Source organism: Triticum urartu, chromosome 4A (assembly GCF_056163025.1).
Source record: "Triticum urartu cultivar PI428250 chromosome 4A, HENAU_Tu73, whole genome shotgun sequence".
Taxonomy (NCBI): domain Eukaryota; kingdom Viridiplantae; phylum Streptophyta; class Magnoliopsida; order Poales; family Poaceae; genus Triticum; species Triticum urartu.
In genome coordinates, this window is record NC_141876.1 from 468,162,727 (window position 1) to 468,188,659 (window position 25,933).

Sequence of the window (25,933 nt, forward strand, 5' to 3'; positions counted from 1 at the left end):
CTTTCGGTCTTCTGTTCGAGGGATCATTCATGAATGGTTCCAGGGACTTCAAGTACGATCTACATCGACCCGTCTTCTTCCGCTGCAAATCAGATTTGGTAACGATCCGATCTAAACCATTATTGCATCTTCATAGTGTTCCTGGTTGATCGTAGGATGAATATTTTTGTTTTCTACTACATCACCCAATAGTGGCACCATCACCGGTGATGGAGCGGAAATCCATCATATCCCTGCATAGGGTTCCTCATGGGGAGGAGCACATAGAGGATCATATTGGGGTACAACTAGGTGAAGGAAATATGCCCTAGAGGCAATAATAAAGTTGTTATTTATATTTCCTTATATCATGATAAATGTTTATTATTCATTCTAGAATTGTATTAACCGGAAACTTAGTACATGTGTGAATACATAGACAAAATAGAGTGTCCCTAGTATGCCTCTACTTGACTAGCTCGTTAATCAAAGATGGTTAAGTTTCCTAGCCATAGACATGTGTTGTCATTTGATAAACGGGATCACATCATTAGAGAATGATGTGATGAACAAGACCCATCCGTTAGCTTAGCACTATGATCGTTTAGTTTATTGCTATTGCTTTCTTCATGACTTATACATGTTCCTATGACTATGAGATTATGCAACTCCCGAATACCGGAGGAACACTTAGTGTGCTATCAAATGTCACAACGTAACTGGGTGATTATAAAGATGCTCTACATGTGTCTCCTATGGTGTTTGCTGAGTTTGCATAGATCAAGATTAGGATTTCTCACTCCGATTGTCGGAGAGGTATCTCTGGGCCCTCTCGGCAATGCACATCACTATAAGCCTTGCAAGCAATGTAATTAATGAGTTAGTTACGGGATGATGCATTACGGAACGAGTAAAGAGACTTGCCAGTGACGAGATTGAACTAGGTATGATGATACCGACGATCGAATCTCGGGCAAGTAACATACCAATGACAAAGGGAACAACGTATGCTGTTATGCGGTTTGACCGATAAAGATCTTCGTAGAATATGTAGGAACCAATATGAGCATCCAAGTTTCGCTATTGGTTATTGACCGAAGATGAGTCTCGGTCATGTCTACATAGTTCCCGAACCCGTAGGGTCTGCACGCTTAACGTTCGATGACGATTTGTATTATGAGTTATGTGATTTGATGACCGAAGTTTGTTCGGAGTCCCGGATGAGATCACGGACATGACGAGGAGTCTCGAAATGGTCGAGAGGTAAAGATTCATGTATTGGAAGGTTGCATTTGGAAATCGGAATGGTTCCAGAGGTAAAGATTCACTAGGAACCCCCCCCCCCCCCGGAGAAGTTATGGGCCTTATGGGCCATAAGAGGGAAGCACACCAACCCACAAGGGGCTGGTGCGCCCCCCTTGGGCAGGAGACCGATTAGGACTAGGAGAAGGGGGCCGACCCCCTTTCCTTCTCCTTCTCCCTTCCCCTTTTCCTACTTCGTGTAGGAGGTGGAATCCTACTAGGACTAGGGAGTCCTAGTAGGACTCCACACTTTGGCACGCCCCCCTAGGGCTGGCTGCCTCTCCCTCTCTCTCCTTTATATACAGAGGCAGGGGCACCCCAAAGACACACAAGTTGATCTTTAGCTGTGTGCGGTGCCCCCCTCCACAGTTTTATACCTCAGTCATATTGTCGTAGTGCTTAGGCGAAGCCCTGCGTCGGTAACTTCATCATCACCGTCAACACGCCGTCGTGCTGACGGAACTCACCCTCGGCCTCAGCTGGATCAAGAATACGAGGGATGTCACCGAGCTGAACGTGTGCAGATCACGGAGGTGTCGTGCGTTTGGTACTTGATCGGTTGGATCGCGAAGACGTTCGACTATATCAACCGCATTACTAAACGCTTTCGCTTTCGGTCTACGAGGGTACGTAGACACACTCTCCCCTCTCGTTGCTATGCATCTCCTAGATAGATCTTGTGTGATCGTAGGATTTTTTTTTTGAAATACTACGTTCCCCAACACCAGGACACATATTTACCCAGGTTCAGGCCTCCATGCTGAAGTAATACCCTACATCCTATATGTCTGATTGTATTGATATGGCCTCGTCTGATGTATACATGAGTTGGATCTGTTTGAGGTCTAATGAAGAGGTGGGAGAGATAGGATCTCTGTTGGTCGCCGACTTGGGAGGCCCCTCCCTCCCCCTATATAGATGGGTGAGGGCTAGGGTTACATTTTGTCAAGCTATAATTTACTTTTCCCAGTTTTTCATAATCCTACTTTTATGGGAGTTTTCACGCGGAGCAACTACACCGAGACTGACAAAGAGCTTTGTGTCTGTTCCAAGCGACTCAAGATGGGCCACCCTAGTTGCAAGCGAGGGGGTTCCCAGTGTTTTTAAGTGGTTTTGAGCCATTTTTGTGTTCATTCTTGTTATGGTTTATAATTATTTTTATTTGTAGCCTACCGGTATTTTTTTATTTCTAGCTGTTTTTTCTCATTTTGGTTTCTTTTCAGCAATGACTTTTTCTTTCTTTTTTGGATTACGAGCGTGTATTTTCCACCTTTTTCCTTTTTTGTTGTTTTTCTTTTCCTCTGTTTCATTCTTCTATTCATCATAAACAACATCTATTCATCATAAACAACAAAATATTCATAGTTTTCATTAAAATGACTTTGTCGTATATTTGAAAAGGTTCATAATGATTTTCGGGAAAACAGGTTTCAAGGCGTATTTTTCGCTTTGTACTTTAAAAAGCCAGATTGCATATTTCAAAAATACATTCAGCGTGTATTATAATTTTTTCAGAATGTATTATGAAATGTTTACCGTGTATCTACAATTTCCTCATCATGTAGTATTTGTCCCATTGCTTTATTAAAACATATTATTTTTGTAGAAAAAAATGTGTGGCATAAATCTACAAACTGTTCATTGAGTATTAAAACGTGAAATGTTCTTCATTACTTTGGAAATGTCCATCATGTATTTTTGTATACACGTTGAACATTTTTCAAGTACTTGGACAATTGTTTCTAAAATACATGACAGACTTTTCCTAACCCAGTGTGTATTTATTTACACAGGATGCGTGACTATGAAATTGTACATGATGATTGTTTAAATACGCTGAATATTATTAAATATATGATGAACATTTATGAAATATACACTACACTTTTTTTAAGTACTAGAGAAGTTTTTGTAAAATAGAAGGCGATCACTTTTTAATGATTTGATTTATTCTTTAAGCGTGATAAAAAAATCTAAAATACACTATGAACATTTTTAAACACGTGCTCGACATTTTTAAGATGCATGATGAACCTTTTCTAAAAATGCATTGAATACTTTTAATGAAAAAAATTTATATAAAAAGGGAGACATTAAAAAACAAAAGTATAATTGAAAAATGAAAAATGAAAAAAGTACGAGAAACTATGAAAGTGATGTTCTAATCGCGAGCACATGAGCTCGGGTGAATGGTAAAAAATATCAGAGCAATTAAAAAAATCGAATTTCTATTTGCGTAATTTCATAGCTTGCATAATTTCATCACCAGATGACATTCATGTAAAATGTGCCAAAAAGAAAACAATATCGATGCTCCAAACCATTCCTTTTATGCACTAGCTGGGCTGACCAACCCCTCAACTTGTTTTTTTAGAATAGCGGGAGTAGCCAACCGGATTTCCTATTTGCCGTTTTAAGCGGCAAACTGCCGCTGATAAGCACCGGTGACGACCCGAGCGACAATAGATGCAACTGCCCACCTTAAAAGAATATATACTCCTTATCCCCTACAATACTTGTTTTCCAGTTTTTTTTCGTTTAATCTTTTTCTGTTTTCCGGTTTCTTGTTTATTCTTTCTACCCTTCTTTCAGTTCAGTTTCTGTTTTTCATAAATATAAATTTGTGATCTTTATAAAACAGATCAGAACTTCAAATTTTTGTTCACATTTTAAAAAATCATTTATTCTAAAATTGATCACATTTTCAGAATAATGTTCGGAAATTTTGAATTGTGTTCACATCTTTTAATAAATGTTCAAAAATTCATAAAATGGTCAGAATTTTAAAATTATCTTCACCCTAAAAATTTGCTTCCATTTTCAAAAAAAGTTCATGTTTTGAAATAATGTTTAATATTTGAAAAAAATGTTCTTATTTCTTAGATATGTTTGTTTGTCAACTTTTGTTCGGAGTTCAAAAAGATGGTCCATTTTTCAAAAATTATTTTCAAATCCAAAAATGTATGCTTTTTCTAATTTTATTAATAGCTGAAATTTATTTTTCAACTTTCAAAAAATGTTTGTCTTTTAAAAGTTTTTTGAAAATTTCAGAAAAGGTTCCCTTTTTCCTAAAATGTTCATAGATTCAAAAATGGTCATGTTTTCAAATGTTGTTCACATTTTGTAATTTTTCCCTTTAAAAAAATGTTCACAGATCTAAAAATGTTCTTGGTCTTGAAGAATGTTGGAGATTCCCAAAATATAATTGCGTTTCAACAAAATGTTTGAGTTTCGACAAGTTTGTTCACAAATTTGAAAATATTCACATTTCAAAAATTATTCACTTAGTTCAAAATGTATCGCATTGAAATTTTGAGAAAAGTTTAAATCTAGTTTGGCTTGTTCTTATACTCTGCGGTCTGCGCTGCTTATTTCAACACTGAAGCCTATGTAGTGTAGTGGCTAGTGGGGAGCGTTCTCTCCTGGGATGCCTCTGGTTCGACCGGTATGACTTTCTTGAAACATCTCCGCCACAATAAACCACCGTTACAGTGTTCTCTTTTTTCATAAAACCAATAAAACAAACTAATAAAAAGAACCCGGAAAAATCAGACAACAGCACGCAACACCACACTACAGTGTAGAAAGAACGCTGCTAATGGACCGGGCCAGTAAGACTTTCTTCAAACATCTCTGCCACATCAAACCGTTGTTACAGTGTGATTTTTTTAATATAAAACTAATAAAACAAACTAATAAAAGAACCCGGGAAAACTCAGAGAACAGTACGCAACACTACACCCACAGTGCAGAAAGAACGATGCTAATAGGCCGGCCCAGTGGAGGGAAGCTGTGCCAATCCGTCTGTTTACATCTAGCGTTGAACGCAATAGTATGAGGCCGGCCCAATAGCGCATATATTTTCAAAAAACGCGAGCAAAATATTATTCGCGTGCAATGAATGAATCGATACTTCGATCTACTGGCCGACCGATGACATCAATTACCACTGCGCTATGCTTGAGTTCATGTACACAATGTAAGACATGACATAATAAGAAAGAAAAGCGTCGGGTTTTACATATTTTCCTTCCTTTTTTCTTTGATTTTTCTATTTCTTGTATTTCAACGCTTTTTCCGTTTTCTATTATTTTTTTCTCATTTTTTTCATTTTGTTCGTTCATTTTGATTTTCTTTCTCTTCTCTATTTTTTGTTTGGGTTTCTTTTTTCTTCTCCATTTGTTGTTTCGGTTTCATTTTTTTGGATTTTCTTTGTTTCTTTTTGTTTTTCATTCTAAACTCTTATATACAGTACATGACCAATTTTTTTCAACTACTTGTTCAAAACTTTCTAAAAAAAATTTCAACATTTTTCAACCACTTATTCAACATTTTTATATACATGATCAACATTTTGCAAATTCTTGTTCAACATTTTTTAAATATATGTTCAACATTTTTCAAATGCTTGATTAACATTTTTCATATACATGTTCAACATTTTCAAAATACTTGTTCAATATTTTATGGATGTTTGATCAACATTTTTGAAATACTTGTTCAACATTTTATGAATGCTTGATCGGCATTTTTGAAATACTTGTTCAACATTTCCCAGAATACTACATTAACATTTTTGAAATACTTGTTCAACATTTTTTCAAATACTTGGTCAACATTTTTGTTGAATGCTTGATAACATTTTTTAAACACTTGTTCAACATTTTTCAAGTACTTATTCAACATATTCTCTGCGTCAAACAGTTGACCCATCGCACAGGGGCGCGATAAAGTGGGCCCATCTTCCGCTTTAGGCAGTTGCGGTTTTTGGAACTTTCTAGAAGTTTTCTAGCCGATTTTTATCTGTTTCTAGAAGGTTCCTAAAGCGGGTTTTTATTTTCCTTTTATTTTCTGTTTCTCTTTCTTTTTTACGTTTTCTTTTCTGTTTTATCTGTTTCGTTTTTGTTTTGTTTTCTTTATTTTTCTTTTTTATGTTTATTTTGAAAAAAGTTCGAGAATTAAAATATTTTTCGAAATTCTAAAATGCTTCTTCTTTTTAAAAATTGTTCAGCATTCGAAAATCTTTTCCCAATCAAACATTGTTCTAATTTTTTCATAAATTTTTCACAGCTTCAAAAAATGTTCACACTTTACAAAAAGTATTCGAGAATTTAAAAAATGTTGCCATTTTCAATTTTTGTTCACAAATATAAAAATGTCGTTGAATTTTTAAAATTGTTCTTTTTTTAGAAAATATTCGCATTTTCAACAATTTGGTTTCTTTTCAAAAAATTGTTCATAGATTCAAAAAATGTTCGTATTTTCAAATTTTGTACACATCTGAAAAAATGATCATGTTTTCAATTTTAGTTCATAGTTTCAAAAAATTGTGCGTGTTTTCAAAAATTGTTCACAGATTCAAAAAATGTTTTGTATTTTCAAATTTTGTTCAATTCTGAAAAAAATGTTCATGTTTTCAATTTTTGTTTGGAGTTTCAATAAATGTTCGTGTTTCCACTTTTATTCCCAATGTCGAAACATATTTCTATTATTTTATAAAAATTGCAAAATCAAGAGATGTTCTATTTTCAAAAAATTTGTTCATTTTTTTGAATATTTCATGTTCCCAAAACTATTTACTTCCTTAAAAAATCGTATTTGAATTTTCATAAGACGTTCGATCTAACGATACTACCTTAGTAAAGCCCTGAGCTAGGAGTTGAACAGCAAGCCTCTTTAGCCGCGGTGCTTAGAGCAACTCCAACGGGTCGACCCAAATGGACGGCGCTTTTGTCCGCTTTTTGTCCGTTTGGGTCGGCCCGGCGGACACAAACGTTCGGTGATATGTTTGGGTCAGCGTGAGCGCCCAACGCTGGCCTGACCCATTTCGTCGGCGCGTCAAAAAAATATTGCGAGCAGTTTGAAAATAAATACATGCATTTAATTAAACATAAAGGCCGACGAAAGTTCACATTACATTAATTAAAACACTAAAAACTAGACGACGCGCTGCCCTAGATGTTCTCGTCGACGGCGGCGTCTGTGTCAGGACCGGTGAGATCGATCAACGTTGGCGCAGGGCCGGCCTAGGGGAACGCCGTGTTCCAGACAACGGTGATGACGGGCTTTGCCGCCGTTGCCTGTGCCGCCGCTGCTTGGGCCTGGCGCGCCTCCTCTTCGGCCTCACGCTCGAGCATCTGCAGGCGCTCGCCCTCCCGGCGCTCCCTGGCCAGCCGAACGCGGCGCCAGTGGTCGAGGTAGGCCGCCTCCTGCTTCTCCGTCGCCCCGAGCCAGATCGACGGAGCGCTGACCCACTCGCGCACTACTCCGGTCTAGGAGTAGCGCTCGCGGTAGGCCGGCTCCTTCGGCTCGGCTTTGGGCAGGGACAGCGGGGCCACCGGCGGCACGACGCAGTCGCCCGCCGCGGAGAGGGCCATGGCCTCCGCCATGGCAGCCTCGAAAGCCGCCTCGTCCGCCTCCCTCCACCGCTCCTCCTCCTCGCTCTCCTTGATGGCCGCCTGATAGGCAGCCTCGGCCTCCTGGTCCTCGTTGCGGACGACGAGCGCGGGCGGCGGCACGCTGTGGTCGACGCCGCGGACGCTGCGTCGCCTCGCCACCTCATGCTCGAAGGCGAACCATCGAGCCCAGTTGGATGAGTCGACGGCGAAGTGCGAGTCGGCGCGCTGCTCCTACGTCAGCAAACACCCACCGGCGCCGCACCTCCTCCGCATGAGCCCACGCCGTCCGCGGCGCCACCGGCACTGGGATCCTCTGCGGATCCAAATGCCAGTCATGCGACAGCGTCACGTCCGGGCACGGCAGAGGCACGTGGTGGTGCCAGTGCCACTCGTCCTGGTGCAACGGCACGTTGATGCGCTGCCTCTGCCGGGGAGTGCGCGCCGGGGCGGGGAGGGCGGGGAGGGAGGGGGAATGGTGGGCGGGGGCTTTGCCCTTGCGGCTGCTGCCGATGCCGGAGAAGAAACCCATACTGGCGGTGGCTAGGGTTGTCGCCAGCGTGAGGGCAGGGGTGGCCAGATGGAGACGGAGGGCGAGTGGTAGTGGATGAGGACGGCCCCGCCGCACGCCCGGCTTAAAAAAGGACGACCGCCGTCGCTGACGCGTGGGCCCAAGGTGGACGGTCATCATAAATTATGTTGACCGTGGCGCTTGGGTGGCCGCCAGGTGAGGACGCGGCGGACGGCGAGGAGACGCGCGGCGCGTCCGCGCCGACGTATTTCAGGCGCAATTTTAGGCTGAAAATGGGTCAACGTGGACACCGGACGGACATGATTTGAATTTGGATCGATGCATTGAACCACCACTTTTATTCATACCGATCTAAACGAACGCCGGCGGACGAAATATGTCGTCACATTGAAGTTGCTCTTACTAGCCCGCGTGTAGTACGTGCGGTCGAACACCACATTGGAGTTGCTCTTACTAGCCCGCGTGTAGTACGTGCGGTCGTTTGTTCGAACTTGATCGATCGAGGGCATTATTTTTGGATTTTTCAGGTGCGCTCCCGCTGCTGGCCCGACCCAGTTCGCTGCTTCTATGTCTGTCGGGCGGCTACTCGCCGCAAAATGCGACGCATAGGAGTTCCTGATTTTTGGTTGCGGCCATCGCACGCGACGCGGACAAGAAACTATGGCCATCCCTGGTGCAGTTACCGTGCCTGCGTGCCCCATAGGCACAGGAGCTGGCGAACCAACAAGACATCCGACGGGCTACGCATCTACGTCCGTACATAGGATCTATGCGTGTCCCAACACCGTTGTAGAGAAGTTCTATTGCTACGTTCATTTGTTTTCGCTCGTAGTGGCTAGTGCGAATGTGAAGACATTTTATCGGAACCTCATCTTATAAGATTTATTTCAACTAGCATATTCGTAATTTCAGATTGCCTGGTTATTATTTTTTTGCATGTTCTTCGATTTGCTTGTACGAAAAATCCTTCGTGGATAAGGTCGATCGTGTCGCTGGCTCGATCGATAACACCGTGAAGTTGGTTGAGCGGTTGCCGTGGATATTAGCCATGTACCGTTCTTCCTGTACGGTTGGTATCCTCCAAAAGTCTTAGTTATCTCTCTCTCTCTTCGAAAGATCGGGCCCCAGTTAACATCAAAATGTTTCAAATATTGCGCAGAAAGTGCAGATCTTATTGCTCCGTTGACCTCAAAACTTCTCTTGCTCTCAAAGAAGACCATCGCATAACACATGCCAGGCACCCTCATTTTTTTAGAACGAAGACGCTGGGTGCGTCCGGCTTTAAATTAATAAAGCCCACAACTAGGCAGCGTAACTGACATGGTCTGAGATTACAAACACGAGCACGGAGGCTCCGGCCAAATGGTAGCGCAAAGTCTGAAGAGTTATCGGGCAGGCCAAAAGCAAAAGCAGCACAGAGCTAGCATAAATGATTACATGCTTCGCAGCCTGAGCTTAGAGCACGCAGGCTCGCTCGTGCGCCGTCCAAAAGGGCCACTTCAAGTCGAAGAAGAGGCGGGTGGCTCCCTAGCCATCAGGTAGACTTGGCGAAGACGTTCTTGTGCATGTTGGAGTTTATCAGCATCCTTGCGCCTCACCAACGGACTCCACTGCTGCAGGAAAAGGTTGCATTTGTAGATGATATTAGCAGGGTGTGATGGGAAGATGCCCTTGATCGCTAGTTTGTTCCTCGTGAGCCAGAGGGCCCAGGCCAGCGCGCCCACACAGCTCCAAAGAACGCGTTTGTTGCCCCCTTGAACCGAGTGCATAATGGCCACGAGGTCGGCGGTCGAGCTCGGGTTCCATGTGGTGTTGGCTGCGGTGCGAACCGCAGCCCAAGCAAAGCGCGCTAACGAACAGCGAAAGAACACATGGTTCGCGTCTTCCGGGACGTTGCAAATTGCACAAAGGCCGGACGACGGGTCATTGCGTTTGGCAACATTAGCCGAGGTAGGCAATCTGTTGCGAAACAGTTGCCAAAAAAACACCTTAATTTTAAGTGGCAGACGCGCATTCCATAGGCCTTTCGGCACTAGGGAGGACTGGCCCTGACAAAGTTTCCGGTACAACGACTTGACGGAAAACTTACCGGATGAGGTGAGCGACCAAGTTACTGTGTCCTCGTGTGGGGAAAGCGCGACTGGCGCGATTAGATCAAGCAAAACCGTGAGGTGAGCTTGCTCTGTTCCCGTTAGTTCCCGTTTGAAGAAGATAGCGGGAGGGGAGGAGGCAAGTATCGTGGCAACATGCTGCTCCGGGTTGACCGCCAGGCTGTACAGGTCCTGGAAGTCTTGCCATAAAGGCCTAGTTCCAACCCAATGATCTAACCAAAACCGGGCCGAACGCCCATTGCCAATGCCAAACTTGGCCCCCATAGCGAAAGCCGGCCGGACCGCTTGCAGGTCGTTCCAGAAAGGAGAGCCCCTCGCCACTCCTTTGAAAAAATTCCCGAAGGGGAAATACTTAGCACGCAACAGGTCTACCCACAGACCCGCCGCCCCCTGCGAGAGTTTCCAAATCCACTTACACATCAGCGCAATGTTGAGGATTCTAGTATTCGTGATCCCTAGCCCTCCCTGGGCTTTGGGCCGGCAGACCGCGTCCCACCTCACCATGTGGTACTTGCGTTTGGGTCCCGATCCTTCCCAAAAGAAACGGGACCTGGGTGTATCCATCTTGGCATGCACACTTTCGGCCAACAGGAAAAGTCCCATGGCGAATTGCGGTAACAAGGAGAGGCTCGCATTCGTGAGCACCAGCCTCGCGGCAGAGGACATGTACTTACCCCTCCACGGACAAACCCGCCCACCTACCTTAGTCCAGAGCGGAGTCCACCCCTCTATCGAGATGCGCTTAGCGTCTAGCAGGAGGCCCAAATATTTAAACGGGAGTTTTCCTAGTTTACAGTTCAGGAGATCCGCGATGTGGCTCCCGTCCTGCTCGTCCATGCACATGGGCATCACTTCACACTTGTGAAAATTGATTTTAAGTCCCGACATGAGTTTGAAGCTTATAAGCAAGGCTTTAACAGTGGCCACGCTGTGGAGGTCCGGCTGAAAAAGCAATAGCGTATCGTCCGCATATTGCAGATGTGATATCCCCCCTGGGATGAGGTGTCCCAACACCCCTTTGATGTGCCCGGCATCCACCGCTTTCCGCAGCATTGCTGCCAGCGCATCTGCGACAAAATTGAACAATATCGGTGACATGGGGTCACCTTGGCGTAAGCCACGTTTGTTCCGGAAGAAGTTCCCTACTTCTCCATTTACCGAGACCGCAGTTTGCCCCCCCCGAGACCAATTTCATGACTCCATGCACCCACGCCGGCGAGAAGCCTTGACTATTAAGGATTTTTCGGAGAAAATCCCAATTAACGCGCTCGTAGGCCTTCTCGAAATCTAACTTGAGAAGGATTGCAGGTTCGTGCGTGCGCTTGAGCTCGTGGAGGGTCTCCTGTAGGGCTAACGGTCCCTCCAAAATATTCCTCCCGCGGATTAATGCTGATTGCGCACGACTAATGGTTCGATGGGCGATCGGCGTGAGTCGAGTAGCGCAGCCTTTGGCGCATATTTTGAAGGGAACATTAATGAGCGCTATTGGTCTGTACTGGTGAATGTGGTCCGCACCAGGTACTTTCGGGATGAGCGACAGCACACCGAAATTGAGTCGCGCTATATCGACGAAACCTCACATGAAGCCGTTACACACCTCAAAAATGGGTTCACGCAGCAGAGGCCAGAAATGTTTGAACATTGCCACCGGCCACCAGTCCGGCCCTGGGGCTGTGTCGGATTTCATACCCTGGAGTGCTTTGTCAATCTCCTCTGGAAGGAAAGCGAGCTCCAGCCCCCCGTTCTCACTATCGAGCACCCGTTGAGAAGGGAGCCAAACATCCGCACGCAATCGTGCGCGTTGGGCCTCCTCCGTCCCCATCAGACCTATATAAAAGTCGTAGATGTGACGGGAAATCTCCGATTGTTGAAGAAGGAGCCCCTGCTCCGTCTGCAACCTGAGTATCGAACATTTCCTGTGCCGGCCATTCGCGTACGCGTGGAAATACTTCGTATTCGCATCACCCTTGAGCATCCACTTGAGGCCTCCCCTACGCCTCCAGTATTCATCCTCTGCATGTAGCAGAGCTTCGACTTGCCCCTCGAGGGCATATCGCCGCGCCCATTCTTGTTCAGAGAAGGGGCGCGTGTCCGCTTGACCGTCGAGAATAGCAATCTCATCAATGAGCCTTGCCCTCAAGATTTTGTCATCGCGACCCTGATTCGCGCCCCACCCCTTAAGGCTTGCACGTAGGCGGCCCCCTACCGCAGCCCAGAACTCCAAAGGGCCATGTTGCTGGCCTGCGAGCTGGACACATTTCTGCCATCTCTCCCTGAAGATGGTGTCGAAGTTCGGTGTCTCGAACCATGCAGTTTCAAAATAGAAACGCGGGCTGCGGCGCACTCTGTCCTCCCCAGAAGACAAGATTAGCGGCACATGGTCCGACCCAATCCTTGTTTCGGCAAGGAGTGAGCACAGAGGGAACAAAATTTCCCAGTCCGGAGACATGAAAGCACGATCCAACACAGATCGCACTGGGGCTAGCTGCTTGTTAGTCCAAGTGTATCTTGCCCCGGATCTTGTCACTTCCCTAAGTGCCATAGATGCTATCGAATTATTGAACATGGCCACCCTTGGCCAGTTGATATTGTCATTGTTTTTGTCCGCCCTCGAACGGATAAGATTGAAATCTCCCCCCACTATAAGCGGGATCTGAGTAGCCGCAAAGGCCATCACCTTGGCTTCGAGTTCGCCTAGGAACTCAGCCGAACGTGAGTGATCTGTAGGTCCGTAGACTTGCACGATCGCGAGCTCGCGTACACCTTGGCTTCGAGTTCGCCTAGGAACTCAGCCGAACTTGAGTGATCTGCAGGTCCGTAGACTTGCACGATCGCGAGCTCGCGTAGCGTTGCTCGCACGCGGAACTTGGCCGCGATGAAGAAGGTGCCACTCTCCCAGTGCAGCACCTCGTACGTGGCAGTGCTTAGTCCTAGCAACAAGCCACCGGAGTGACCGTTGGCCGGAGTATGATGCCACGCGAAACGCTCTAAGGGATCTATCGCTAAGCGATCTTGATGTCTGAACTCAGACTTGATCGTTTCCTGGAGCCCAACGATATCTATCGCTTCTTTCCTAATGTACTCCCTTAGTTGGGTGCGACGACCCGAGTGGCCGAAGCCACGTATATTCCATAGGAGTGCACGCATCTAAACGACACGGTTACGCATGCGCACCCCCCTGGATGTGATCGCCTTGGCCACACGTCTCGCCCTGCCGCGGCGAGGCGAGGGAGGAGCAGCAACCCCTGTTGCTGTCTCCTCATCGGACTGGGTCGTTAGCGCTGTCGAGGCCTCTGCCTCTAGTGCCAAACGATCCGCGTGTTGCACAGCCGCCGCTGTTAGCGCCGCTTGCGCCAATTCCTTTGCGCGAATCAACGAGATAAGCTCGCACATCTCACCTCCTCCCACTGGTTCCACCCCACTCTCCCCCAGAACCTCGCTCAAGTGCTCGTCCGAAAAGGAGTCAAGAATCGTAAAGCGGGGTAAGGGATTACCTGAGATTTCCAGATTTTTCTGAGCTTGGAGGAGTTGGGCGCGCTGGAGCGATGGCAAGTTTCCCTTGGCGCCCCTAGCACACGCACTGGCCCGCACGGGGGCCGCCTGCCCTTCCACCACCGCCTTGGAGCGCTTGGCCTTCGGGACCGGCGCCGTCAAGGGCGTCTCCAGCGCGACCGTAGCGGAAGCAGGTACGGCCAGCGCCATCACTGCCTGACGCGGCGTCACCGGCACCCCCAACGTCTCCGCAGCACGCCCAGCCTCCACGATCACCTTGCGCACCGCCACCTTCTTGATCTGCTTCATCGCTCCAATCTTGCTGCCGCTGCGACCACCTTGGGCAGGCGAGCGCGAGGGGGAAGTCAAAAGCTTCGGGTCCGCTGATGCCACAGGGGAATTGTCCGTGGGCTCCGCTAGCAGCAAGGAGTCCACCGCAGCCTCCATCCGCACCGGAGGGGATGTGACCGAGCCCAGGTTGGAGCCGTACTGGTTCGGGATGGAGAGCTCCATCTCCGACGTCCCTCCCGCCAGAGAGTTCTCCACCTAGGGCTGTGGCACGCAAGCCCTCGCCCCGCCGATGTCGGTGATGCCCAGCTTCTCCCACCCCGCCGTGTCGATGGAGTCGTCCTCCATGCTTGCGTCCGGCTCCTTGTCGCCGTCCTTGTCGCCGTCGTGGCCCTTCCCGTCTGGACCCTTGCCGTGGGGAGGAGGGGGTGGTGGAGGGAGGGCGGGCGCCGCGGCTTGCTCCGGGGGGAGCTCCGGATCCACAGAGATGTTGTAGCCCTCATTGTTGAACCAGATCTGGACCGACCCACGGAGCTTGCGCGGATTGCGGCAAGCAAAGCGCATGCGGACCGGCCCTGGGCGGAGCAGAGAGTCCTCATCCACCAGCAGAGGGCGGCCAAGCATGATGGTCGCCGCCATGAGCCTTTCGGAGCAACGATGCTTGGGGTGAATCCCACCTAACTTGACCCACACCTCTGGCATCTCCATCCCTTTGGGCGCGTCGAGGACCGCATCGCGTATGTCCACCATGAGGTTGTTGAGGGACAGGAAGAGCTTGCCGCTCCTGGTGGCCATCCGGAGCATAGCAGGATCGGGGAAGACCACTGAGAAGGCCCCGCCCTCGAGAGGGGAGATCGGCCAATCCCACTCTCCCTCAAAGAGATGCTGCAGCTCCGCCTCGAGGATCGGAAGGGAGAGCGTGCCGGATGGCATGGAGAGCACCGCCGTGTTGGCCCCTAGCTGGACCGGAGCCTCCTCCCGCGCGTTGACCGGAAACTGAAGGCAGAAGAATCCCTCTCCGGCGATAGCGTGGCCCATGGTCTGGAGAAGCAGAGGCTTGCCGCGGGTTGGGCACTGCGCCGAGGTGTGCCCCTCCTTGCTGCACACCACGCAAAGCGGCTGGAAAGTGCACAGGCTTTGGAAATGGCCTGTACGACCGCACTTGAAGCACTCTGGGCCGCCCGCCTCGTCGACGGGGATCGGTTCCGCCTGCGTGCCCTTGGACGAGCCCGGCGCCTCAGATCTGGGCGGGAGGGGAGGCTTGGTGGCCGCCGCCCCCGTAGGCTTGGACTTCTGCTTCTTCGCGAGCGAGTCGCCGGCGCGGTCGCCTCCCTGAGCTGCCATCTGCCCCTTGCGCTTGAGCTCGAGGCCTTTCTTTCGGTATTCTTCCTTTTTCTTCTTCTTCCGTTCCTGCTCCTTGAGCCACCATGCGGGCGGCGGCCCCCAGCCGCCCTCGTCGTCGGCGCGCCCACGGGTGCGGTCCCGTGGCGGCTCCATGGGTGGTTTCTCCCCACGGCGGTCGGGCTTGGAGCCCATGGCCACCACTTCAGCAAAGGAGCGAAGCAAAGGTGGGGGAGGAGGAGTGGGGTGAAGGAAGCGGGCGGAGTGACCGAATCGCCGCACCTCCGACTTGGAGGCAGGAAACCCTAGTGTGATGTCTAGGGTTCCACGGGGGAGCCAAAGCCATTTATATGGATGCGCGGTGTGGGCCGGCGTTGGCAGGCCTAGCGCACCCGGGCTGGACTGGGCCACGGGCGTAGGCGAGGCCCCCCGCTGCCCAGACACACACGAACCCTTTGGCTGGGCCAGCTGGCGTGGCATCCCCGTGGGCGGCCCGCCAGGCACCTCAGCAGGCCGGCCCAGCCCGCCATGTGACGCGTCGCCCCCAACCCTAACGAGAGGCAACCCCGAATCCGTCGGTGTCGCCACCACCGCGCCGCCGCCGCCGCCACCGCAGGGCATGGGCGGCGTAGGTCTGAGGGACAACCCCGCGGCGTCCGCCCCAGGACAACCACGCCCTTCGCGCGTCGGGGATGCGTGTGGTGCTCGAGCCGCAGCCTGAGCAAGCCGCCGTGAGCCACGGCCACCGGACGCAAAAGCACGCCGGCGCCCGGCCTTGAAGGAGCCCCCGAGCTCCTCCGCGTGCGCCACAAACTCCCCAATGGAGCAGGCCGCGCGCGCGCCTACCGCCGGATCCGGCTCAGCGCATACCTCACCTTCCTCTTCGTCGTCGGAGATCGCATCTGCCAGAGCCCAAAAACGACTCCCCGACCCCCGAGCCACACTCAGGGGGGCCGGCCGTCCTCCGAGGCTCCACCGGAGTCGCCCCCGCTCCGTCCCGCTCCGGGGCTAGAGCAAGGCCGCCACAGCCGCCGGAGGCAGAGACAGACACAGAATCGCCGCCCCTGTCGCCCGAGACCGCAGTCCGTACAGGAGCCGTTGGGAAGCAGACCGAATGGATCATGGCGTTCAGGCACCCTCATTTTACCGAGAGACTAGCTCGGAGATGGTGCGGTTTACAAGCAGAGTCAAGGAGGCTTATTCGAAACGCGCACACACTTTTACCACACCCTACAGAATCCATGTGATGACGCCGGGCCAGCTCTCGAGGAATTCCGGCATCGTACGGTTTTCCGAGGATTTAAACAGTTGCATCAGGCATATGCCATCGAGGTACTTTTGCCCCCCCGGTGGCAGGGCAAGCCCCCCCTCGTCTGCACAAGGCCTACACATGTCGCAAGGGCATCACATAGGATTTTCCATGTCGCTTCCGAGCATGATTTCATGTGCCGCCTTGCAGATCTGCAATTTTCGATGATGAAAAACCCTAGTAGAGCAATAAATGTCCCAAATATTGCACATGGGTCCGAAAAATGCAGGGCCTTGGAACCTGTCATGCGATGGCCTCCTTTGAGAGCACGAGAAGTTTCGATGCCAACGGAGCAACATGACCCTCACTTCCTACACAAACTGGACTTGTTCCCTCTCGATAGCAAGAGTCTAGCTCAGAGATGGTGTAGTTTACAAACAGACTTAGGGGGAGGGGGGGGGGGCTTATTCGAAACACACCTAAACTTTTACTACACCCTACAGGGGCCATGTGATGACACCATGCCAGCTCACGAGGAATTCCGGCATCGTATGATTTTTCAAAGATTTAAACGGTTGTATCAGGCATGCCACCGAGGTACTTTCGCCCCCCGGTGGCAGGGCATGCCCCTCCCTCGTCTGCACAAGGCCTACGCATGTTGCAAGGACATCACATAGGATTTTTCATGTGCCACCTTGCAGATCTACAATTTCTGGTGATGAAACCCTAGCCAAGCAATAAATGTCTCAAATATTGCACGTGGGTCCAAAAAATGCGGGGGCCCGGCATGTGTCATGCGATGACCTCATTTGAGAGCACGAGAATTTTCGAGGTCAAGAGAACAACAGGACCCGCACTTCCTGCACAAACCGGACACATTCCCTCTCGATACCCAGAGACTAGGTTTACAAGCGGAACATGTGAAGATTAGGAAGATGGCTCAATAATAATAATAATAATAATAATAATAATAATAATAATAATAATAATAATAATAATAATTGACTTAATAATAAGCGCCGGCATCCATCATTAGGAAGATGGTCTGTCACTGTGAATCTTCTCTGCCCGGGACATGTGAAGATTCAAAATGACGGTCCATCTCCTTAACAGGAGTGTAATGAAGACTGAAGCATACTGCATCTGGACTATCTAACTATTTGAACATGTCCTTCTGCTTGTCGGTAGGCGAGGTGGGACTAATCTTTGCCAAATCTTTACCGGGTGCTGCTCTCGGCAAAGAAGTACCACTGTGACCGTGCCGTTATCCGCCGCCGGATGAGCCACGTGGCAAAAGTTTGCCGTGCGACAGCTGCTTGGCTCTTGGGAAATAGGATTTGATAAGTGTGACCCTTTTGCCAAGTACTACTCTCGGCAATATCCTGTGTTTGCCGCGATGTGCTTGTTGCTAAGAGGTACTCTTGACGTATGTGAGTTTGCTGAGTGCCCGTGCTTTAGCTCTCGGCGAAGAGCCTGACATCCGACGGATAAGAGAATTCCAGTAGTGAAATAAACAATATTCGTTTATTTTCAAGTATTGTTACCTAAGTCATCAGCACTGTTTGCTTGTCAACCAGTGCTGATGACTTAGATAACAAATGCGACAACATACATAAAAACAATTCACTTTTATTTGTCTAGTTGTGCGCATTACAATGATGCAGAGGTCGAGGATTTCAACCTTATTTTTGAAATAAAAAGAAGTTCTGAATACATTCATATATGGGCGCACCAAATACCATGATGGCTCAACTTTTTGAGCTGCAAGCTACATGCACTCATGCGGTCACGGGGACTAAGATGAGCTTTTCCTTTCTTGAAACTGTTATTCCAAACACTTCAGTCATATCTATGTCCTCTTCCTTCAATCCGGGTGGAAGCTTCCAATCGAAACGGCACATGAGGTTTGCCAGCATTGCCTCGACCGTTGCTGATGCCGAGTGAACCCCAGGGCACATTCTACGTCCAAACCCAAATGGCAAGTAATGGAACTCATTTGGCTTCAGATCAACGCCGGCTCCATTCATAAATCTCTCAGGTTGGAATTCATTTTCATTTTCCCAGTAGCTACTGTGCCTGCCGAGTGCCCAGGCGTTGATAACGACACGAGTGTTTGCTGGGATCGTGTAGCCATCAACGGTGCAGGCGTCTAGGGAGAAGTGTGGAATCATGAGAGGTACCGGCGGGTGCAGCCGGAGTGTCTCCTTGATGACAGCCTTGAGGTAGGTCATGTTGGGGAGATCGTCTTCGGCGACCATCTCTTGCCCGTTTGGTACATTCCTCCTTACCTCTTCCTGCAGCTTCTTCATAAGGTGTGGCTTCCGTATGAGCTCCGCCATGGCAAACTCCAGCGTCATATACGAGGTGTCCGTGCCGGCCTCAAACATGTCCTGGAATTGCATGTACCAGACGTGGATATTGAGCTACCACAGCAAATAAAAGTAGATATGAAATAGAGATGGCAAATGCAAATGGTGCACTTACTATCAAGATGGCCTTGATATGGTCCCTGGTGAGACCATACTCCTGCTGAAGAGATAGGGATACGTCGATGAAGTCTTTGTCTTCCTCTTGCGCCGGCTGGGCCTCATCCTCACGGCTTACCATCCTTGCTGCATGGTCGTCAATTAGCTTGTCGAGGAGCAGGTCCCACCGCTTCCTCACCCGTCGGGCCTTGGCGCAGGCCATCTTGCAGACCAACTCGAACCTCCCCAGGCTCGGGAAGTAGTCGAGGATGTTGAACCCTCCCAGGAGCGCCGCGTTGATGTCGGTGAGCTCACGGAACAGCTTGTTCCGCCCCTCCTCCTGGGAGAACTTGCCCGACACAGCACGGCAAACGAGGTCGTTGACGTACGAGTGCAGGAGCTCGCTCATGTCCACGGCCTCGCGCGCGGCCGCAGCCTTGGCGATCTTTCCAATCACTAGCCGGACCTCCTCCACCCGGGCCGGGCGCTGGGACCGTATCTTCCTGGCGTTGAGCATGTGCACCGTCACCAGCTTCCTGGCCTTCCGGAAGTGCTCGCCGTAGGGCGCGAAGCACGAGTCCGTCTGCCCGTACATGATGATGTCGAAGACCATCGACCGCGGCCGTGACGCGAAGATGTGGTCGTGGGTGCGCAGGACGGCCTCGGCAGTGCGCGGCGAGGACACGACGGCGGTGGGCACGGCACCGAGGTGTACCAGCATGAGTTCCGGGCCGTACTTGGCGGCCAGGCCGGCGAGGGAGACGTAGGGGAGATCGCCCATTAGGTGCAGGTGCCCGATGATGGGGAGCTTCGTCGGGGGAGATGGGAGCAGGCTCAGCAGCTTGGCATCGCTTGCCGCTCCCTGCTTGCTAATAATGCGGAGTAGGAGCGGCACAACCACAAGGGAGAAGAGCACCGCACTCGCGATCAAGAGAGATCGTGGAGCTGCCGCTGCTGCTTCGTGGAGCAGCTCGTCTACATGTACGTGAGCCATGGCAACAATGCTAAGAGAGAGCTAGCTATCGTTCTTAGTTCTTACTGGCTGTGAGGCTTAGCTTTTCCATCGGTGCGTTCATTTATAGCCCAAGATCGATGCTCATGTAGCATATATGGAGTAATATACCAAGTACTAATGATATTGTTTCCTTCAATTATAATTGGCTGTGCGGCCTAGCTTCTCGATCGATGCGCTTATTTATATATATAGCCCAAGATCTATGGACATGTACTCCCTCCATCCTATAATATAAGAGAGTTTTTTGATACTACACTAGTGCAAAAACGCTTTTATATTATAAGACGGGTGGAGTAACATGGATTAGTGACAGTCTGACACACAATGTTATATATTGTTTCCTTCAATTGTAGTGCCCATGCATGTATATATTCGAATAAGTTTGTCTATCTACAGAGTGTTCCATGCTCAAGTGCTCCCGAATCGATATTTTCTAACTAGACTTGATTGTATAAGAACCCAATTAATGGTAATATGCATTTTATTTATGCATAGGTCGCATGTATGTTCATTATGCTTTGTATTAATTAGTGTTACATTTTAAGTTAATAAAAACATCTTTTAAATTAGTTTATGAAAGAGCCTATAATGAAAAAAGCCAGCTGGGTCTTTGAAACACTTAAAAAGCACCCTTTACCGAGAAAACATCATGCAAGCCGAAAACACACTACAATTTTCTCGCAAAGAAATGAACTACAGTTGTGAAAGTACTACTATTATAATAGTTTTGGTAGCGAGTGTTACGAAGGTCTAACTGGAATAAATTGGGACAAGCAGTTCAAATAAAGAATATATCTTCACCTTGGAAATAGATAGTTTACAGCAAGTACAATAATAGGTTTATAGCCTACCTTCATGGCATTTTTGCCTATGTGGAGGGCAGACATGAAAAAAGATGAGAGTGGACTCTCAAGTAAGAGCCTAACTATATGCATGCTCCTAGGTAAAAGTAATAAATTGGATGGAAAAGAAAGATAGAAGGTAAAAATATATTAGTCTAATAGTCAACTTTATTGTATTAGTGACTATACATGATGGTTTTAGATCACATAGCAGCTGTACCATTCCTGACTGCTGAAGGCAACAATGTATGTTGACACTCACTAAAGAATATTTATTTCTCATGACATGTTTGACGACATGTCGCCCACGGATAATTTATTTGCAATAATCCTAGACGCACGGGTGATTACGAGTATCTCACGGGATCTTCAACGCCAATTAATCTTTCCCCCGAATATCGTGTGTGTGGGGGGGGGGGGGGGAGGCTCCCTCCTAAGGCCCGGTCAATAACTGGCACCTAATTACAGTCCGTTGAATCCGTAACAACCACGTAAGTGTAGCATTACTCATTTATTTGTGGGGGGAAAACATTTTTCCCTTATGACGTCTCTCACACCGATGCAATTATCTGTAAGAAGTGGACTTCCAAACAGTGTCAACAAAGGGCTATGCAGTATTTGTTTTTGTATTTTTACCATAGTTTCCTAATGTCCGATCAATAACTGCCACCTAATTACAGTCCGTTGAATCCGTAACAACCACGTAAGTGTAGCATTACTCATTTATTTATGGGGGAAAAACATTTATCCCTTAGGCTAGTCATAGTGGGGAGTAACTTAGACTAGTAACATGCATATGTTACTAGTCTATGTTACTACCTTCATAGTGGGAAGTAACATATATGTGGTATCATACAAGCCATCATTTATTAAGATGTAGACTCGTTTTGTCTTGGGATGTGTTATGTTACAGTAACATATTATCTTACTCTAACCATCTCTCTCCTCATTAAATACATGCCATGTAAGCAAAGTTTTCTTGGGATGTGTTATGTTACTTGCTAAGTTACTCCCACTATGACCAGCCTTATGACATCTCTCACACCGATGCAATATCTGTAAGAAGTGGACTTCCAAACAGTGTCAACAAAGGGCTATGCAGTATTTGTTTTTGTATTTTTACCATAGTTTCCTATTTTTGTTGTCATTTTCAATTGTCTGAAAATAAGTATTTCTTGCGAATTAATGTACCACTCACAATAATTTATCCATGATAAAAAAGGTAAATTCTCTTACGATATTTCCTTTGATGATAGTTAAGCGCCTGTGTAGTACAATTGGCCAGTGAGTTGGGTAGGAAGGATGAAATAGGTGAACAACACTCTCTAACTATTGCCTCTCGATTGGAACCTTATTTTTATAGAATAAAACTCTTTTATTCTCGCAAAAAAAAAAGATAGCCAGAAACGTAGAACGATGTCCGATGAGCATGAGCACATCTTGTTTTATTTGCCGAGTCATGGATTCAAGCACATTTTTGTATATACACGGCTTATTCCAACTTGCTGTAACCGGTGAACTAGTTACTCAGGACCATCACCGGCCGGCCAAAGGCTAATGATACAATGACGATCTACTCGCTGAACTGGAAACACGGTAGTACTCCGATTTTAACTCCACATGCTGATAACATATTGATGATCTAGTCGGAGTAGCTTTATTACTGGGCTTCCGATCAATTTATTACTGGTGCTGTGTCCATCCACACACTTCATCATGGTAGTGCATTCTTCATGCTCCTCGCATATGCCTCTAGCCTTTTCAATCCTTCTCTGGGCGAAGCTGCTTCACCCAACTGCCTCACCATCGCACTGCCAATGATCACCCCATCCGCACCCCATCCTGCAATCTGTCCATGTGCATTGATGTTTGTAATTACAGCTGTGGATCTTGTCAGCTCCTGGGACAAAATTTAAATGGTGACCATTTTTTTACCTGCTTTACGTGTTCAGGTTTTGATATGCCAAAGCCAACAGCAACAGGTTTGTCAGTAACCTGCAAACAGCACAAACACATGGTCAGTGACTGAGAATTACTAAGCAGCCATCTAGACTTCATTCCTTGGACACTAGATCACGTGTATAAATTATAAAATAATAGTAATACAGAAGAATTTTACGGTAAATTTTTTTGTCTTCTTTCAAATTAAACACGTACCTTTTTTATCTCTTGAATGAGGGACTCAACCCGCAGGTTCACGTTTTCACGGGGACCTGTAACTCCATTGACGCTCACCTGCGCAATACGGTTAAGTTGGAGAATGCAGTGTTAATTAGGAGCTGGTAACTTTAAATGAACGGGGTGGATTGCATGTGCTGAAATCTACCAGGTAAATGAAACCTTCCGAAGCTTTCGTGATTCCCTTCATTCTTTCTTCTGGTATGGCTGGTGTTGTGAGCAGCACCTGAATACATCAATTGTATATCAGATTGATAGACCTTTCCTACTTTCTGGTAGTGCGATATCTATAGTGTATGGAATTTGAAAATGCTAGCTTGCTGATGAATGACACATAATGGAAATACCAGCTCGAGGTTGTTCTTCTTGGCTTCACTCCATAATGCATGCGCGGCTACATAAGGGAGATCAGGCACTATAAGACCTGGGAAGGAGATGTACATAAGATCAAGAGAAACTGGATCAGTAGTAGCTCCTGTACCTGCATGCCAAATTGTGAATATAATCATCAAATGAAGAGAAAAGGTTACCTACCGTGTACACCGGCTTCTTTGATTTCGGCCAACCCTCGACATAAGATAGGCCTGTAGTACGAGAAGAGCACCACAGGGCACGACAGCTCCGGCGTCACCTCCTTGAGCATCGCCAGCACGCCGTCCATTGTGGCACCGCCAGCGAGAGCCCTCGCACTCGAAGCCTGGATGATCGGACCGTCCACGTAGGGGTCGGAGCACGGCACGCCGAGCTCAATGACGTCGGCGCCACAGGCATCCAGGAGATGCAGCGCCTCTGCCGTTGTGGCCAGGTCAGGATCACCGGCGGTGATATACGGGATGAGCGCTGTCTACTCAGGGGACATCGACCCCAATATCCGGTCAGAGTCCACACGTCCGTTACATGCAATGTACAACACATGTACGCACATAAGCACGCACCTTGCCCTTAGCCATGAGCTTGGCCATGGTGACCGACACGGGCCGGCTCCTCACGGCTGCTGGCTTCGCCGGCGCCGGGGCGGGCGGAGCCACGGCAACCGCCCTAATGACAGGCAGAACATTCCTCCGCCTCGGTATCATCACCGCTGCTGCCATCCGCCTCGGGAGCAGCGACGACTGGAAAGACGAAGGGTAGCAAGACGCATTGAGCGCGAAAGCCATTTCTCTAGCTGACTGAGAAACCTTCTTGTGTATTGGAGATTTATTGTTTGTGAACGATGCATGAGTTGCGCGTCTGCACGCCTTTATAGTATCGGAAATAGTAAACTTAGATGCAGCACCTGTCCAGGCTGCACCTTGCGCAGGTATGTGTGCATCCTCTAATCTACCCCTCTCCCATTTCAATAATCCTAAGGCCTCCTTTGATTCATAGGATAGAAATTTTATAGGAATAAAAAAATCATACGAAGTGAGATGATATGCATCTCAATTCCTATAAAAAAAAATGTCATCTGATGCATAGGATATGGATTTTTTCATTAAATCTAGGCTAACATTTTTTTTACTTCAAAATATGAAATATTGATTCCTATCCTACATAAGAATAGGAATTCATTCCTATAAGAGAGTGGTTTTTCTATACCCACCCTTGGTGCACTCCAATGTTTGTTTATGATCGTTTCTACAAAGTTTCGGATTTTTTCGAAATGTTGAGATAGAACTTTCAGCACCCGGGTGCCCCTACACCCTCTATGAACAGTAAATTCAAAACAAATTAAAAAAAAAATAAGAAAAATCTAAAACTTTGGGACATCGAACATCATGAAACTTTTGATGATCTTGCAAAGTTTTAGCTAAAAATAACATTCGAGGAGCACTCAAATAAAAAAACAAAATCATTGTTCAAAATTTATGTACATTTTTGAGCAGTGATTTTGTTTTTTTGGTGAGGGCTCCACGAAGGTTATTTGTTGCTGAAACTTTGCAGAAACATCAAACCTTTGATAATCTTTGATCCCTGAAAGTTTCAGATTCTTTTTGATTTTTTCCAATTTTATATGAATTTACTGTTCATGAGGGTGTATGGGCACCCGGGAGCTGTTAGGCATTTCTCTTTGGTATGTTTTCTTGCGTGGGCATACCAACACATCTCGAAAAAATCTAAAACTTTGTAAGAATGATCATCAACAAATGTTAAAGAGACTTGCCAATTTTTATGGTCAAATGACATCCGAAGAGCTCTATACAAAAAAAAAGACAAAATTACTGAAAATTTCTCAAAATGTACATGCGCTCTTTGATCAAAATTTGTAAATTTGTTTTTTTGTATTTTCCTCGAATGTCGTTTGATGACCAAACTTGGCAAGCCTCTCTAACGTTTGTTTATGATCGTTTCTACAAAGTTTCAGATTTTTTCAAAATGTTTTGACATGTTTTTTTGCATGGGTGCACCGTGTGGATGCATCGAGAGAGGGTTCAGCCACTACTTTCCCTTCCTATAAACCAAAGAGATTCAAAGGAATATTTCCTTTGCAAATCCTATTCTATAGAGTTCCTATAAACCAAATGAGGCTTAAATGTACGATTAACCTATGTAAGTTTTAACCCCCCTCCCCTCCCCTTCTCCAAATTTCATTGGGGTGAGACCCGCTAATCATAAATCAACTGATCGATTTGCTCCACATCAGCTCACTGTCGATCCTGAACCAACTGATTTGCTCCACATCAGCCCGTATGATGTATCACGTAAAAAATGATTGTAACTCTACCGTTGCTCCTTGATTTCAGGCGTGGGGCCTGGTGCTTCTC

General features: G+C 47.6%; 3 protein-coding genes across 3 annotated transcripts; all 3 read right to left on the minus strand.

Annotated features, from left to right (window-relative positions):
• Positions 1-11,895: 11,895 nt before the first annotated feature.
• LOC147976191 (uncharacterized) lies at positions 11,896-12,768 on the minus strand. The gene has a single exon (XM_087520767.1). The coding sequence runs from the start codon at positions 12,766-12,768 to the stop codon at positions 11,896-11,898; it is 873 nt and encodes a 290-aa protein (XP_087376893.1).
• Positions 12,769-18,361: 5,593 nt separating this feature from the next.
• LOC125553966 (indole-2-monooxygenase-like) lies at positions 18,362-20,194 on the minus strand. Its single transcript, XM_048717603.2, has 2 exons — positions 19,174-20,194; positions 18,362-19,079 (listed from the first exon to the last, which is right to left on the minus strand). The coding sequence occupies exons 1-2, from the start codon at positions 20,146-20,148 to the stop codon at positions 18,468-18,470; spliced, it is 1,587 nt and encodes a 528-aa protein (XP_048573560.2). The 5' UTR covers positions 20,149-20,194; the 3' UTR covers positions 18,362-18,467.
• Positions 20,195-22,450: 2,256 nt separating this feature from the next.
• Positions 22,451-24,378, minus strand: LOC125553965 (indole-3-glycerol phosphate lyase, chloroplastic-like). The gene is made up of 7 exons (XM_048717602.2): positions 24,125-24,378; positions 23,724-24,033; positions 23,537-23,613; positions 23,338-23,415; positions 23,169-23,246; positions 22,947-23,006; positions 22,451-22,860 (listed from the first exon to the last, which is right to left on the minus strand). The coding sequence occupies exons 1-7, from the start codon at positions 24,344-24,346 to the stop codon at positions 22,726-22,728; spliced, it is 960 nt and encodes a 319-aa protein (XP_048573559.1). The 5' UTR covers positions 24,347-24,378; the 3' UTR covers positions 22,451-22,725.
• Positions 24,379-25,933: the final 1,555 nt, after the last annotated feature.